Source organism: Salvelinus alpinus, chromosome 14 (genome assembly GCF_045679555.1).
Source record: "Salvelinus alpinus chromosome 14, SLU_Salpinus.1, whole genome shotgun sequence".
Classification (NCBI taxonomy): domain Eukaryota; kingdom Metazoa; phylum Chordata; class Actinopteri; order Salmoniformes; family Salmonidae; genus Salvelinus; species Salvelinus alpinus.
Genome location: NC_092099.1, coordinates 33,343,724 through 33,360,747, shown reverse-complemented (window position 1 = coordinate 33,360,747; position 17,024 = coordinate 33,343,724). Strand labels below are relative to the sequence as shown.

General features: G+C 41.7%; 1 protein-coding gene across 1 annotated transcript; it reads right to left on the bottom strand.

The window, feature by feature from the left end:
• Positions 1–1,672: 1,672 nt before the first annotated feature.
• LOC139538188 (claudin-14-like) lies at positions 1,673–6,862 on the bottom strand. The gene is made up of 5 exons (XM_071340057.1): positions 6,637–6,862; positions 6,295–6,462; positions 3,131–3,858; positions 2,766–2,994; positions 1,673–2,644 (listed from the first exon to the last, which is right to left on the bottom strand). The coding sequence occupies exons 3-5, from the start codon at positions 3,362–3,364 to the stop codon at positions 2,361–2,363; spliced, it is 747 nt and encodes a 248-aa protein (XP_071196158.1). The 5' UTR covers positions 3,365–3,858; positions 6,295–6,462; positions 6,637–6,862; the 3' UTR covers positions 1,673–2,360.
• Between the last annotated feature and the right edge of the window lie 10,162 nt (positions 6,863–17,024).

Below are 17,024 nucleotides of genomic sequence, written 5' to 3'. Positions count from 1 at the left end.
ACAATAACACCATATTTTTGTTATCAGTGTTTATTATGGTTTCAGTGGAAAAACAGAATAAAAAAATGTAAATATGAGATAAAGTCCCAGCAGAGCCCCAAGTCCAATGGGTATATCCTCTGGTGTGTTGTTAATGTTAATGTGTTGATGTTCTCCGTATCCATAGCCAGAATGATTTTGCAGTGAGTGGTGATCGAACAGGTTTCCTGTTATATTCATCAGAGGTGTAGGGAGGGTGTGAATCCAAAAAATAGTAATTATACAGATGATTAACAAAACATGCACACAACAGTATTCATACCTTGGTTTTTGTGGTAAATGTGAATGAAAAAAAAACTGTTTTGATCATGGTTTTCATACACATACCTTGTCCATAATGTAGAGGCCTATGGGATATTCATTGAAGAGGTAAGAGAGGAGGATGGTAAATGTGATCTGCATAACATGCCAATACCAATTGACATACCTTTGTATGCCTCCTCATCTACATACCTGCAGACACAGACACAAAAGTGAGCAGTTCAGTCATCTGCACCCAATACAGCTAGCCTTCAACATATTCTTATAGCCTACATATTCTTATAGCCTTCAACATATTCTTACCTCTTTGTTGGTTGATATCCATTGAATTGTGTCCATTTTCTGTTTGGGAAAGAGTTGCACAAATATGAAAATAACAATATCAATTTAGATCATACAAGAGACATTTACCTTACATTGAGGAGATCTTTACATGTTTCAGTTAAGTGACTGAACCTGCTGTCCTTTCAAATTCAAATGTTTCTGTTGGGCAATTAGATTCCTGCAAGAACCCCCACCAACTAAGGAGGTTCCTCGATGAACCCCACCTCCTATGGGGTTCTATGGGGTTCTTGGAATAACCTTTTGGGTACAATTTCAGTGCCAAGAAACCTAAGGTTCTTCAAAAGACTTTGAGGATCTTAGAAGAACCCTTGTTGAACCCCTCATTTTTTGAATGTATCGGTTTTCAGTCTGTTCAAGCAATTTACTCATTTCAGTGCACATTTCATATAGGCATTGTCTAATTTCAAAGAGCAATGGACCTCTTTTTGCATTGAAGATTGGAAAGGCATTTTTCATTTCTATATTTAGACTGAACATGTTGACCAATTTAATAAATAGGCTACCAGACAGCTGACTTATCTGTTCCTCTGACAGCTCTGTCTAATTTACCTTGCTTTATGTTGACGGTCTGCCAGAGAGAGGATACATCTAATTGGATAGCTTTAGAATACACAAACAACTCATAAACATGTCCACGCGCCTGCCGTGGCTAATAGGGCCTGCAACAGGAGACAGACAACAATAATGAATTGACTTGGACTGCGATATGGACTGCGTGTAAATGATCAAATATAGCCTTTAGTGAACTTAAAATGGCAGTCAAAATTAATGTTTAAAAGATGAATACAATTTTAAAGGGAGTTTTACTTGGATATATTGATATAGGGATTGGACATAGTTCATGGAAATTCTAGGAACCTTTTGAAAAGCAGTTTCATTTAAACATTGACTGTGTTTAAATGAAACTATTTTCTAAGCTGCCTGTCCTCAACCGAGAACAAGTTTGATATCTGCCAAGCAATTGGCTAGTCTTTCCTTCTTGAACAGTGAATGCCACTCACCTCCTAGACAGACTGTTGGTGCCACCGTGTGGTCATCGTAGGCCTGGCACAGATCATATTTCCCAGAAGTTTCTGTGCTTTAGTCCAGTTAGGCTAATGCACATAGCGAGCATCCTACCACCACATTCAAGCTCAAACGTAGTCTGTTGCACCATGGTGACTTTGTATTTTAAAGTAGCAGTATAAGTATAAAGCAGTTTACAAATATGAGACTATAAAACTATAATGACAGGAAGTGCTTCACAACAGCCATTAATTTATGAGCAATGAAACGGAAACAAATAATACATGTGAAATAAAACTTGACTTACCATTATCATACCTGCTGTCATTTTCCTAAAGACCTTTATGAAGGAAGCTCATTTTTGTATCAGGAATAAGTCCTGTTAATGTTTTTCGGCTCTTATAGTAAACATACAAAGTCAACAGGATAAGTAATACAGGATTAGCCTGTGGGCAGTCCTAGAGAAGAAGGACACAACCTGAACAACATCAACACCGTAAACCACACTGATCCTCACTGACTCTCTGAAGGTCTGATGGAAAGTAAATGAGTGTGTACTTGCTCACTTAAAAGTAACTTGAGTCTTTATTTTGTAGTCATTGAGTTTGAACTTCCCTCAATCAGTCTCTATTATCTGCCACACTCAGACATAATCATTGAGTGTTTGCACTTACACACTAGGAGCATTCATTGAGTGTGTACTCCATCCCTCAGACGTAGTCATTGAGTCTGTAGCCATTGCTGGACAGTGAGGTGCGTGAGGGGGCGTAGTTCCCTTTCAGGGCGGCAGGGGGATAGTAAGGGGGTGCTGGGGTGTTGGGGGTGTTTATAGTTTTGAAGACGAGGGGAGGACAAGGGTGGCGATGATGAGGTAGATGTAGGGGGTTCCTGGGCCGCCCCTCACAGTTCCAACAGAGCACCACCCCTCCCATCAGACTAAGACAGGCCGAGACGTAGCCCAAATACACCGCCATGCCAATCTCATACTTCATACCTGCAACACAAAGTAACATTTCTTGTTATTTTGTTATTTCTGCAAACATGTTTAAGTGAAAAAAACTAGTATCAGAGTTATAAAATAAAATAAAAGATGAATTAAATATATTGAATAGTACCTTCAGGTAGGATGGGGTTGTAGAAGTCGAGGATGACATCATTGGTTGTCCAGCAGACAGTGATTAGGCAGAGCATGCCTGCAGACAGGAAGCAGACCCCTCCACTGATGGCCAGGGCATGCTTGATGGACGAGCCGCGGGCACAGCGGGTACACTTCATCCCTGCAGAGGACACGAGGGCTGCCAGGGTGGAGGTCAGGCAGGACAGCAACATCAACGCTCGTGCCGCCTAGGGAGGGAGAAGAGTTTAGTATCATAATGGCTGTTGCTACACCCTACCCCCTATTTAATAAGCTACCGTGTGCTCAAATGAATCTAATCAATCAATCAATCAATTAACAAATCAAACAACCAATAATTCCTACTTGCAGGTCAGGTGGCAGAGCCAGCATTGAGCGATGTACTTCACACTGGTAGATACCCGTGCTGTGCCACACACACTCCATCCAGAGCCCCTTCATGTATGCAGTGGCTGTGATGATGTTAGAGCCCACATAGGCCGTCCGCCGCCAGTGGGGGAGCACTGTAGCAACTACACTACCCACAAGCCCCAGCAGACCCAGGAAGAAGCCCAGCAGCTGGACCGCCATGCTGGCCATGTCTGGAACATCCGCTAATGAACAACTGCACACACAAAACTACACAATGCTACACACAACACACACAAATCAACACACAGAGCCACACACACAACCACATAATAATGGCTTTGAGACATGAGTTTAGTATCCTATTATTCTGGTCTTTAGCTCTAGTTCCCAGCTGTACTGTTGGAACTCCAGAGGGTCTAGAGTCAGTCACGGTGTTGAAGCCATCCTGCAGTGGTGGTCCCTTTGGAGCTCAGGTGTTGTGGTTTCGCTGTCTTTAGTGTTGTCTATGGAGCTCTGTACAGTGACTTCAGTGGCTCCAGTGGCTGTGTCTTCCATGTGCTCTCTAGAGCTCTTTAACAGATGCTTCTTCTGAGGGTTCTGTCCCTGGTGTCATTGAGTCTGTGACTAATAAGTTCTTCGTTCAGCTCCACGTGTTGAGCGTGGTCCTCTGAGCTCAGCCAGCTAGTCTCTCTTTGATTGTGACTGAGGCTGTTCCGCTGCTCCTGTGGAGAACACACATGATTAAACATTCACAGAAACCAACACCCAGGTCAGTGGAATGTGACAAACCACTAACTTCTAAATGAGAGACTGTTTTATAACTCTTGTATTCTTTTGTGTTTAAAAACATTATAACGATTTAATGAGAATATGCATTCAGCTGGGCCATAATAAATATTGCATTTCCCCAAGTACAATAAAATGTGTTTTATTTGAATCATACTGTTTGATTTATACTGAACAAAAATATAAACGTAACATAGAACAATTTTTAATATTTTACTTAATTACAGTTCATATAAGGAAATCAGTGAATTTAAATTAATTAATTAGGCCCTAATCTTAGGATTTCACATGACTGGGAATACAGATATGTTTATTACATTTTTTAAATTAACCCTTTATTTAACTAGGCAAGTCAGTTAAGAACAGGGGGCTGGGGTTCAAAATCAAAATAAATGAAATAAAATATAGGACAACACACATCACGACGAGAGAGACAACACTACACTACAATACATAAAGAGAGACCTAAGACAACAACACAGCATGGTAGCCACACAACATGACAACAACATGGTAGCAACACAACATGGCAGGAGCACAACATGGTAGCAGCATAAAACAGGGTACAAACATTATTGGGCACAGACAACAGCACAAAGGGCAAGAAGGTAAAAACAACAATAGATCACGCAAAGCAGCCACAACTGTCAGTAAGTGTCCATAATTGAGTCTGAATTAAGAGATTAAGATAAAACTGTCCAGTTTGAGTGTTTGTTGCAGCTCGTTCCAGTCGCTAGCTGCAGCGAACTGAAAAGACGAGCGACCCAGGGATGTGTGTGCTTTGGGGACCTTTAACAGAATGTGACTGGCAGAACAGGTGTTGTATGTGGAGGATGAAGGCTGCAGTAGATATCTCCGATTTTTATTTAATTTTTATTTAACCTTTATTTAACTAGGCAAGTCAGTTAAGAACAAATTCTTATTTACAATGACGGCCTAGGAACAGTGAGTTAACTACCTTGTTCAGGGGCAGAACGACAGATTTTTACCTTGTCAGCTCGGGGATTTGATCTAGCAACCTTTCAGTTACTGGCCCAACACTCTAACAATTCATTAACAGGAATGTAAAAAAAAATGGAACAGAAATAAGCTTTTTGTGCATATGGAATGTTTCTGGGATCTTTTAGCTGGTGAAACCAGAGACCAACACCTTACGTTTATATTTTTGATCAGTGCGCTCAGAGATTTTCTCACTGATAATGTGTAACATGCAGTTGGAATATTCAACTTTACAAAAGTTCATTCACAGACAGATTTGGAATTTAGTCACAAGCTGCGTCAAACACATTTGATCAATAATTTGCATACAGCACTTACAGAACACATTGCTTTTCCTCACTCTAGACCTAATTTCAATTGACCATTGGATGAATTCGTATCAATATGCTATTTTTGGAGGGGCTCTGAGGTGCAGAAAGGTCAGAAGTGTTGGGAACCCACTTTCATTTTGTTTTCCCTGCCCTCTCCTTCCTCTATAACTCACTTTGGAAAACTACTTTTGATTTGAAGAGCGCAGAGAGAAGACGGCTATTGATCTAGTGAACAATAAAACACACATTTCCACACCAGCTATCTTTGTTTTCAACTAATGCCAGTACTATTAAATGTCACAGCTAAGTTGATTAAGTCATAGAGCATAAAGTAATAAAACAATTATTATCTGAAGAAGAGAAGAGTGGCTAATGTGTGGACACCTGCCATATGAGATCAGAGTCCTGATATTATGCTACTTCTGCCAGTGAGTGACGTACGCACGTACACGTACACACACACACACGCACACGCACACGCACACGCACACACACACAGTCATTGTACATAAGAATTTGTTCTTAACTGACTTGCCTAGTTAAATAAAGGTTAAATAAAGTAAATAAAACACACACACACACAAACTCTGGACTAATCCACATGCCATTGATATTGTGTTATTCATATAAACAGGATTTCTCACATTTTATTTATGATATAGAATACTACAGTTTTCCTTTGCCTTATTCAGAGGGAATACAGTTGATATCAGTATTATGATCCACTTTCCACTCCACTTTCCAGTTTTCATTTATCAATCATTTCATCTACCACCAACCTTGAAACAAAACAGTCACTGTTTATATTTTTCATACTCTATCAAAGCAAAGCAGCTCAGTAGAAGACTGGGAACAGAATGCTCTTTGTGTTTAATGATTGATTCTGTAAGGGAGGAAACAACCACACATTAGAACAACTGATTAACATGTTGTTGGCTACTGATCACGTGAGTTCAAACTTTGCTTTTCCGTGCACGTACCAAAAATTACAAAATAAAAACCCCAACACTTCACTTTCAGCGATTTACCCAACACATACACTCCCTCCTCTCCCCTTCTTACCTGTGACATGAATATCCTGCCTGATGCTGTCAAGTACTGCAGGAGGGTAGCATGGTGTAGCTCTACTTTGGCTCTATAACAGTTAGTTGCAAACATAGTTCCTACCCCAGGGGAAGAGAGAGGGCATCACACTGCATTGTCCTCCTTCTAACCAGTCAACATGGGGATCTGTCAAAAACAACAAACAGGAAGATGGAAACAACAAAAAGTAATTGAAAATGTTTGAGGACAGTATAATTTGAGAGTATTCAAAGACAATAGTAGATAATGATAGCACTATAAATGATTATGCCTTAGCTCTTATCATGGCACAACATAAACAGAGTGACACAAGTACAGTACCTGAAGTACAAGAGATTCCATGTAGTGTGAGCTCCTCCAAATCTGCTGGTTGCTCTTGATCTGGTCAGTGATAGACAGTCTGTCACTATTTTCTTAGTCTCGTTCTCTAGTTTTGTGTATTCTGAGCCTATAGAAGACTGGCACGTAAGGCTATATTCCCAATCTGGCTGTCATTCCTTCATACGGAGTAGTAGCCTAGCAGTAGCCTTTCTAGCGGCCTGCAGTGCAGCCCATCCTGCTGTGTCAGTCTCTCATAAGATTATGTGTCCTGGCTATCTCCTCCAGAGGGATATAATACCATGTGAATGGGTCATGTCTAGATGGGATCCAGCTTTTGTCAATTTTACATCAAAAGGTGATCTTATTTTTTTTTTGCATTTTAGCTAACCCTTTTCCTAACCTTAACCTAATTCTCCTAGCCTGCCACGTTTATTCTCCTAACCTGCTGCATAACTTCTCCTAAACCTGCTACGAATAGTCAATTCTGGCAAAACCTGGATCCCTTCTAACCATGACAATGTGAATGCTGAGGAGTTAATAGCCTTAGGGGAAACACTGTAATCCTCCACGCATTAGGGAGCTCTGTCTTAAATAAGGTGTTTATTATCTGCTTCTAGGACAACAAATAGGAAACGTATATTTGAACGATCACTGTAAACCCCTTTTGAATGCAGCTAAGGCCTAAGATTTGACATTAGAATCAGCTTATTCATAGGTTAGGCTAATGTGGGCTAGGCTAAATAAAAATCTGGTAATGTCATGTAAGACTAATTTTAAGCCACATAATCATTAGGTTAGCCTACATGAGAGGGATCATAGGTACATTTATCATAAATCGCACACGTTTACATGTGTAGGATGGCGCTGACAGAGATGGTCGTCTCGCTTCAAGTCCTTAGGAAACTATGCAGTATTTCGTTTTTTTATGTATTATTTCTTATATTGTTACCCCAGGAAATATTAAGTGTTATTACATACAGCCGGGAAGAACTATTTGATATAAGAGTGACGTCAACTTACCAACATTATGACCAGGAATACGACTTTCCCGAAGCGGATCCTCTGTTTCGACCACCACCCAGGACAATGGATCTAATCCCAGAAGCCGACCCAAAACAACGGCGCCGCAGAAGGGGCAGATGGAGCGGCCTCCTGGTCAGGCTCCATAGATGTGCACATCGCCCACCGCTCCAGAGTATACTACTCGCCAATGTCCAGTCTCTTGACAACAAGGTTGACAAATGTCGAGCAAGGTTTGCCTTCCAGACAGACATCAGAGATTGTAACATCCTCTGTTTCACGGAAACATGGCTCTCTCAGGATATGTTGTCGGAATCGGTTCAGCCACCGGGCTTCTCCATGCATAGCGCCGACAGAGATAAACACCTCTCTGGGAAGAGGAAGGGTGGGGGTGTATGCTTCATGATTAACGACTCATGCTGTAATCATAACAACATACAGGAACTCAAGTCCTTCTGCTCACCCGACCTAGAATTCCTTACAATCAAATGCCGGCCAGATTAACTCCAAAGAGAATTCTCATCAGTTATCATCACAGCTGTGTACATTCCCCCTCAAGCAGACACCACGACGGCCCTCAAGGAACTTCACTGGACTCTATGTAAACTGGAAACCATATATCCTGAGGCTGCATTTATTGTAGCTGGGGATTTTAACAAAGCAAATTTGAGAACAAGGCTACCTAAATTCTATCAGCATATTGATTGTAGTACTCGCGGGGGTAATACACTTGATCACTGCTACTCTAACTTCCGCAATGAATACAAAGTCCTCCCCCGCCCTCCCTTCGGCAAATACGACCACGATTGCGTCTTGCTCCTACTGTCTTATAGGCAGAAACTCAAACAGGATGTACCAGTGACTAGAACCATTCAACGCTGGTCTGACCAATCGGAATCAACGTTCAAGATTGTTTTGATCACGTGGACTGGGAAATGTTGCAGTCAGCCTCAGAGAACAACATTGATCTATACGCTGACTCGGTGAGAGAGTTTATTAGGAAGTGCATTGGGGATGTTGTACCCACTGTGACTATTAAAACCTACACTAACCAGAAACCGTGGATGGACGCAAAACTGAAAGCGCGAACCATTGAATTTAACAATGGAAAGAGGTCTGGGAATATGGCTGAAAATAAACAGTGTAGTTATTCCCTCCGCAAGGCAATCAAACAAGCAAAATGTCGGTAAAGCGCTCAGACACAAGACGTACGTGGCAGGGTCTACAGGAAATCACGGACTACAAAAAGAAAACCAGCCACGTCACGGGCACCGACGTCTTGCTCCCAGACAAACTAAACACCTTCTTACCCCACTTTGAGGATAATAAAGTGGCACCGTCGCAGCCCCCCTCCCTCCTCCTTCTCTGTGGCCGACGTGAGTAAAACATTTAAATGTGTTAACCCTCGCAAGGCTGCTGGCCCAGAAGGCATCCCTAGCCACGTCCTCAGAGCATGCGCAGACGAGCTGGCTGGTGTGTTTACGGACATATTCAATTGCTCCCTATCCCAGTCTGCTGTCCCCACATGCTTCAAGATGGCCACCATTGTCCCTGTACCCAAGAAGGCAAAGAAGGCAAAATAACTAAATTACTATCACCCCGTAGCACTCACTTCTGTCATCATGAAGTGCTTTGAGAGACAAGGCAAGGATCATATCACCTCAACCTTACCTGCCACCCTAGAACCACTTCAATTTGCTTACCGCACCAATAGATCCACAGACATTGCAATCACCATCGCCATCGCACTGCACACTGCCCTATCCCATCTGGAGAACAGGAATACCTATGTAAGAATGCTGTTCATTGACTACAGCTCAGCATTCAACATCATAGTACCCTCCAAGCTCATTATTAAGCTCGAGGCCCTGGGTCTGAACCCCGCCCTGTGCAACTGGGTCCTGGACTTCCTGACGGGCCGCCCCAGGTGGTGAAGGACACCTCCACTTCGCTGATCCTCAACACTGTGGCCCCACAAGAGTGCATTCTCAGCCGCCTCCTGTACTCCCTGTTCACCCATGACTGCGTGGCCATGCACGCCTCCAACTCAATCATCAAATTTGCAGATGACGCAAGAGTACAAGAGTAACGACAAGACAGCCTACAGGGAGGAAGTGAGGGCACTCGGAGTGTGGTGTCAGGAAAACAACCTCTCACTCAACGTCAACAAAACAAAAGGAGATGATCATGGTCTTCAGGAAACAGCAGAGGGAGCACCCCCCTACCCACATCGAAGAGAGAGCAATGGAGAAGGTGGAAAGTTTTAAGTTCCTCGGCGTACACATCACGGACAAACTGCAGCAGCGCCTCTTCAACCTCAGGAGGCTGAAGAAATTTGGCTTGTCACCTGAAACCCTCACAAACTTTTACAGATGCACAATTGAGAGCATCCTGTCAGGCTGCATCACCGCCTGGTACGGCAACTGCACCGCCCACAACCGCAAGGCTCTCCAGAGGGTGGTGCAGTCTGTACAATGCATCACTGGGGGCAAACTACCTGCCCTCCAGGACACCTACAGCACCCGATGTCACAGGAAGGCCAAAACGATAATCAAGGACAACAACCACCTGAGCCACTGCCTGTTCACACCGCTACCATCCTGAAGGCAAGGTCAGTAGAGATTCATCAAAGCTGGGCCTGAGAGACTGAAAAACAGCTTCTATCTCAAGGCCATCAGACTGTTAAACAGCCATCACTAACATTGAGGGGCTGCTGCCAACATACTGACTCAAAATCATTGGCCACTTTAATATATGGATCACTAGTCACTTTAATAATGCCACTTTAATAATGTTTACATATCTTACAGACTCATATGTATATACTTTATTGTATACCATAAATTGCATCTTTCCTATACCGCTCGGTCATCGCTCATCCATATATTTCCATGTACATATTCTTATTCCATCCCTTTAGATTTGTGTGTATTAGGTATTTGTTGTGAAATTGTTAGATTACTTGTTAGATATTACTGCACTGTCGGAACTAAAAGCACAAGCATTTCGCTACACTCGCATTAACATCTGCTAACCATGTGTATGTGACCAATAACATTTTATTGGATTAATGTTTATGTACAATGGCTGATGAGTACCTCTACATTCTATCTATAATTTCTCTTCATAATTGATCTTCATTTGACAAGGATTGAAAAGGATTTGGTAGTAGATTGTCGACTTGATTTATGATGTTGACTGCTGGCTAAGATTTTGAAAGTATGATGTTGACGTGATCAGTCCAATTAAAACTACGGTACATATAACATGATTTGACGTCATTTTATATGTGGCCAATGACCTTGAGCCTTCTTAGATGGGCACTTCTAATGTAAATCTATGGCAGCACCCAAGGGGCTTGAATTTTCGAGCTCTCCCTGTAGATTATGCAGTGACGTAGTGTCCCCATGAGTGACAGAGAACTGAGCCAATCAGGACGCAACTAGAGAACATTACCAACCCCTACGCTCTGTATTTTCACCTGGCTGCCCCTCCACCACAGAAAGCAGAGCAAGGCTGAAACACCTGCATTTTGGAGCTACCTTACTCAAGAAAACAAAAAAGGACCATGTTTGTATGCAGCTAAATTATTTTTTTTACATCGTTTGCAAACTGATATGTGACACGTATTAATGCCAAAATAACGTGCAAAACAGGATTTTTTAAATAGCTAAATAGGTGTGTGTCACGTTCTGACCCTAGTTCTTTTATATTTTCTTTGTTTTTAGTTGGTCAGGGCGTGAGTTGGGTGGGTTCTATGTGTTGTGTTTCTATGTGGGGTTTTCGTTTGGCCTGATATGGTTCTCAATCAGAGGCAGGTGTTTGTCATTGTCTCTGATTGGGAGCCATATTTAGGTAGCCTGTTTTGTCATTGTGGGTTGTGGGTGATTGTTCCTGTTATGTTGTTCATGTTCGTGTGTTCACTATTTCGGGACTGTAGCGTCTTCGTTTATTTCGTTTGTTTATTGTTTTGTTCTTTCTTAAAAGTATTCGAAATACATATGATACTCACCACGCTGCATCTTGGTCCGACATTTCCTACTCCTCAGATGAGGAGGACGAAGACTCCTATTACAGTGTGGCTCTAAACAGAATGGGCTCTGCCGCTGTTATATCAGTTCTAGCACGTTAAAATGTTTTATGGAAAAAAGATGTCTCTAGAATGACCATTCTAAATAGCCTATCTACAAATGGTAAAAAGTTGTCACAACGTGTTCGAGTGCTGCTCTGTCTTCTTGACTCAGCTGCCTCTGTTGCAGCACTCTCTCAACGCACACACACCCCTGCGGCTCTCCCCCTTTCCATCATTCTCTCACTCACTCACTCACTCACTCACTCACTCACTCACTCACTCACTCACTCACTCACTCACTCACTCACTCACTCACAACCTGCTCCCTGCCTGATAGTCAGCAGCAGTGAAATATACAGTACCAGTCAAAAGTTTGGACACACCAACTATTTCAAGGGTTTTTCTTTATTTTCACTATTTTCTACATTGTAGAATAACAGTGAAGACATCAAAACTATGAAATAACACATATGTAATCATGTAGTAACTAAAAAAGTGTTAAACAAATCAAAATATTTTAGATTTTAGATTCTTCAAAGTAGCCACCCTTTGCCTTGATGACAGCTTTTCACACTCTTGGCATTCTCTCAACCAGCTTCACCTGGAATACTTTTCCAACAGTCTTGAAGGAGTTCCCACATACGCTGAGCACTTGTTGGCTGCTTTTCCTTCATTCTGAGGTCCAACTCATCCCAAACCATCTCAATTGGATTGAGGTCGGGTGATTGGGGAGGCCAGGTCAAATTATAATATAAATTATAATTTATATTATTGTCCTATTCACTTCTCTTGACCTGGGGAACAATAAGGGCCTTCTACGCTTTCTGAGAGGGGCTAAGGATGAATAAAATAATTATAAGAATAATAATTTGAATTACATTATTCTTTTCAATGATGTTCTGATTTAATTGCTGCAGCAGGTGTTATCAAAGAGGATGTTGTTGCTAATTTGTTAGCGTCTCCCTTTACAAGAATAACTTTCAATAAGAAGTTACGTTTTAAATGATCATCATCTGGTGAGTGGAACTGTGTTTTCTATTGCAGCGCGCTTGCTGTTGTTAGCCATCTCTTTGAAAATAACTGGTGTGTGAAACATCGTTGCATTTAAAGTTTAGGTCACCGGTTACTTTGTGTGCTAAATGTGAAATGTTTTTTTGCAATGGGAAGTAGTAGTTGTACATTTCGATTAGGAAATGCTTAGCCTAATGGTTGTGTTTTTGTATTCTTATGATTGGGACCTAGTGGCTCATTATGGCCGAGTGAATGGACTGCTTATCCTTTAACATCAGGCTGTGTGTGACTGCTGTCTTTCCATCGGCCCTATGCAGCGGTGTAGTGGTACCTGGAGAAGTGGGTATACTATAATTTTGTCAACAAGTTCCAAAATGGCCCACCCAGCAAAGGAAAGGCATTCTGTGTGAAAAATCCTATGTTTTTGCTCAATTTGATTGGGTGGGCCTGGTTCCCCGTTGGATAGGCCTGTGTCCACTCATATCTACATCCCTGATGCAAACAGGTCATGAAGACTGAATTGCGAATCACAAATAGCCTACTAACCAAGACCTCGGACCAAACCTGTTCAATACCTGGTTTGCATACCCATTGTTGCCATAGTTAGCATTTACTGGTAGATTACGTCTTTCCTACCCACCCTACCGGCTACCAATGTCATTCTTCTGTGAGCTGCTCCATGCCAAAACCGGTTGAGAGCTGCACATTCTTGCGGTGTACAGATGATATTCTGCTGAAACTAGGCTGTGTGGAGGCGCTCATGTGAATATATTGCACGTGCTTTGCGATTTTGTAGGCTACTTTGCGCATTTTTTTCTCTATTGTACTACATAATTGATAAGTCGTATACCTCCACTACACTACTTTTATACGCGTCAGTGGGGATTAAGTGAGTATATGCAATGCCCCTCCAAAAAAGTGGGTATACGGTTTATACCTGCGCATAGCCTCCACTACACCACGAACCCTTTGTGTTTTACAAAAAGTACACTCTCCTACATGAGTGCGCAGCTATTACCGTTGCTGTCCTTTCAGCATCACGAACCTGTCACACACTGAAGGCTTAGGTCCAATAGGTTCGTCACTGCGCAAACATGTCTATAATAGAAATAAAGACTGCAGGTATTAATATTTCAAGAAAGGAGTGTATATATTTGGCCTGGCGGAACGGTTTTATGCGCTTACTGAATGGAAACTGATAATTATGATTTTTTTTTACTCCGCTGGTCTCGGCTGGTCTTGGGTATAAATTATGAGTCCTCACTGTCCAAGACCGAGTCAAGACCGAGTACAAATGTATCCGACACTAGGTATCCCCCTTCAGGAAATGTACTTTCCTAGTTGCACTTGATACTTCTGTGTTGATGGGACCTAAACTCATCTGTTTTTGCATAAATGATTAAAACAGCCTTTGCAGTCTGAAGTGTTGATTCACTATTATCCCCACTTACTATGCGAGATCAATATATCTACAGATCCTGCAAATAGAAAGACAAATTGTCATCCTCTTGGAGGAGAAGAAAGAGACTAAACAAATCAAGCAAATGCTACGCCTTTAATTGTTTTCAAACATCCCAATATATATAGAAATATATTGTATCACTGACTGGTGTACTATGTCTGAAAACATCACAGCACATTTAATGGCATACAAAACGAGCATCAAGTACAGTTCAGAAATATGGAGGGTAAAATGTTTAACAACAGAATACATGAATCATATCTTTCCACAATCAGACAAAACACTTACACATCACGTGCTGTAACACTGAATAACAGTCTGAATACATTTACATTTTAGTCATTCAGCAGAGGCTCTTATCCAGAGCGACTTACAGGAGCAATTAGGGTTAAGTACCTTGCTCAAGGGGACATCGACAGATTTTTCACCTCGTTGGCTTGGGGATTCGAACCATTGACATTTCAGTTACTGGTCCAACGCTCTTAAAACCCCTAGACTACCTGCCGTCCATCTCAGAGGGTGGTCTCGCTTCACTGCAGCAAGCGGTTCAACAACACTTCACATCAACACTTTACAACAGTACCATACAGTAGGCATCATGACAGAGTAAAACAAATGATTCCCTTGCACCACATACTGTATGTAAATAAGTACAGAAGATAAGCAATGACACGGCCGGCTGGAGGAGCCATGCTGTAGTTGTGGAGGTCCCTCCTCTCTCCATCACAATCCTTCATCGTAAGCCTTTCATTCTTTCATTTCATTCATTATTCTGATATGATCTGTTTCTAAACATATGGACAATATATGTTTATAAATATATGGACAATTCATGAGATGATAGTTACAACAACAAACAGCCTCAACAATGAGACCTGAAGTTCCACAACTACATTAGAAAAGTACAGCACTAGAGGGTTAAGAGTAGGGGAGATGAATCATCATGAGACACACGTCAACATTATACCTGTTACAAACTGAATAGTCTCCCCTGCTCCAAACCCATCAACAACATCATCCTCTAAGTCCACCACAGTGACATAAACTAATGTGAGCTCACATGATACTTACGGTGCAATTTGCTCTATGAGTAAGGTAGAACAAAACAGAATGATTCAATATTGGTGACAAAATTCCATCAGAAAAAAGTACACGTACATGCACACACAGTTATGTACCTTGTAGCCAGTCCACCCCCTCCTGTAGGCCCTCTCCTTTTACAGCATTACTGGCACTGAAACAGAGGTACAGATTTTAGTAACCTATCCCAACACAACTGTGTGTGTCTGTACCTGCTTGTGTGTGTGATAGAGTTGTGTCCTACCAGATGTGCCAGGGCTTGTCCTTGATGTTCTCCAGACAGAGCAGCTGAGAGACTTTGACTGAAGACATGGCTTCTCTCAGATCACTCTTATTAGCAAAGAGCAGCACAGGGATCCTCCTACTGCAGATGTCTGGAGGCAGAAGGAACACCAAAGAACAGGTGAGGAAAGTTTGTCTGTCTTTCTCCTCTTCTCTCCCTCTCGCTCTTCCTGTCTCTCTCTCTTTCTTACTCTCATTCTCTTACCTTGGTGATTGAGAAGAGTATCAAGCTCCTCTTTGCCAACGACCATTCGTAACTTGTCTCCACTATCGATGACAAATATGATTGCGTGACTCTCTGTGGACACCACAACAGAAAACAATGTCATCAAAAAGGGATAGGAGGAGCAACATGGTAAAAAACACTGAATGTGTTTCTCTACATCAGGGTTAAGCAACTAGATTCAGAGCGAATGGCCGGGGGGTGGTAACTCTTGGAGATAGATTCAGGGTTAGGTAACCACTAAAACTGCTCTACAGGCAATACTGGTTACTCTAAGTTTAGAGGTAAGGCACCTCTGGATTAAAACGTCCTGTCATATCATGCAGTTCTATATAGATAAACAGTGCAGGTGTAAAGTCTTACTTGTAGTAATGTTCCCATAGGTTTCTATATCTGCTCTGACCAGACATGTCAAACACTGTGAAAGACAAACTTTATAGAGACAAAATACATGTTACGCATCAACAAACGCACTATAGTAATATAATTATTATTACTTTTACCTGGTTCACTAAGTTAATCATAGTTTACATTACAAGTTAATTACTACCTTGAACTCTTGAATTGTTCTATATTGAAGCCAATAGTTGGGACAATGTCTTGTGTCTGGATCTGTAATACCACACACAAACAAAACACAGACAGACAAACAATAACTGAAGTGTATCAAAAATAAATGGCAAAATTGGGTGAAATAGGCTGTACTGACCTTCACCTGACTAGCATGTCTCCAGTCGTCTGAGAGTGGGACATATAAGCTTATCTGAAAACAAGCAAGCAGTGGATAATTGCAGCGTAACGAATGCAATAACACACAGCTCGTATGTATAACCACAGTGCGATAACACTCACAGCTTGTATGTATAACCACAATGCGATAACACTCACAGCTCGTATGTATAACCACAGTGCGATAACACTCACAGCTCGTATGTATAACCACAATGCGATAACACGTACAGCTCGTATGTATAACCACAATGCGATAACACTCACAGCTCGTATGTATAACCACAATGCGATAACACTCACAGCTCGTATGTATAACCACAATGCGATAACACGTACAGCTCGTATGTATAACCACAATGCGATAACACTCACAGCTCGTATGTATAACCACAATGCAATAACACACAGCTCGTATGTATAACCACAATGCGATAGCACTCACAGCTCGTATGTATAACCACAATGCGATAACACTTACAGCTCGTATGTATAACCACAATGCGATA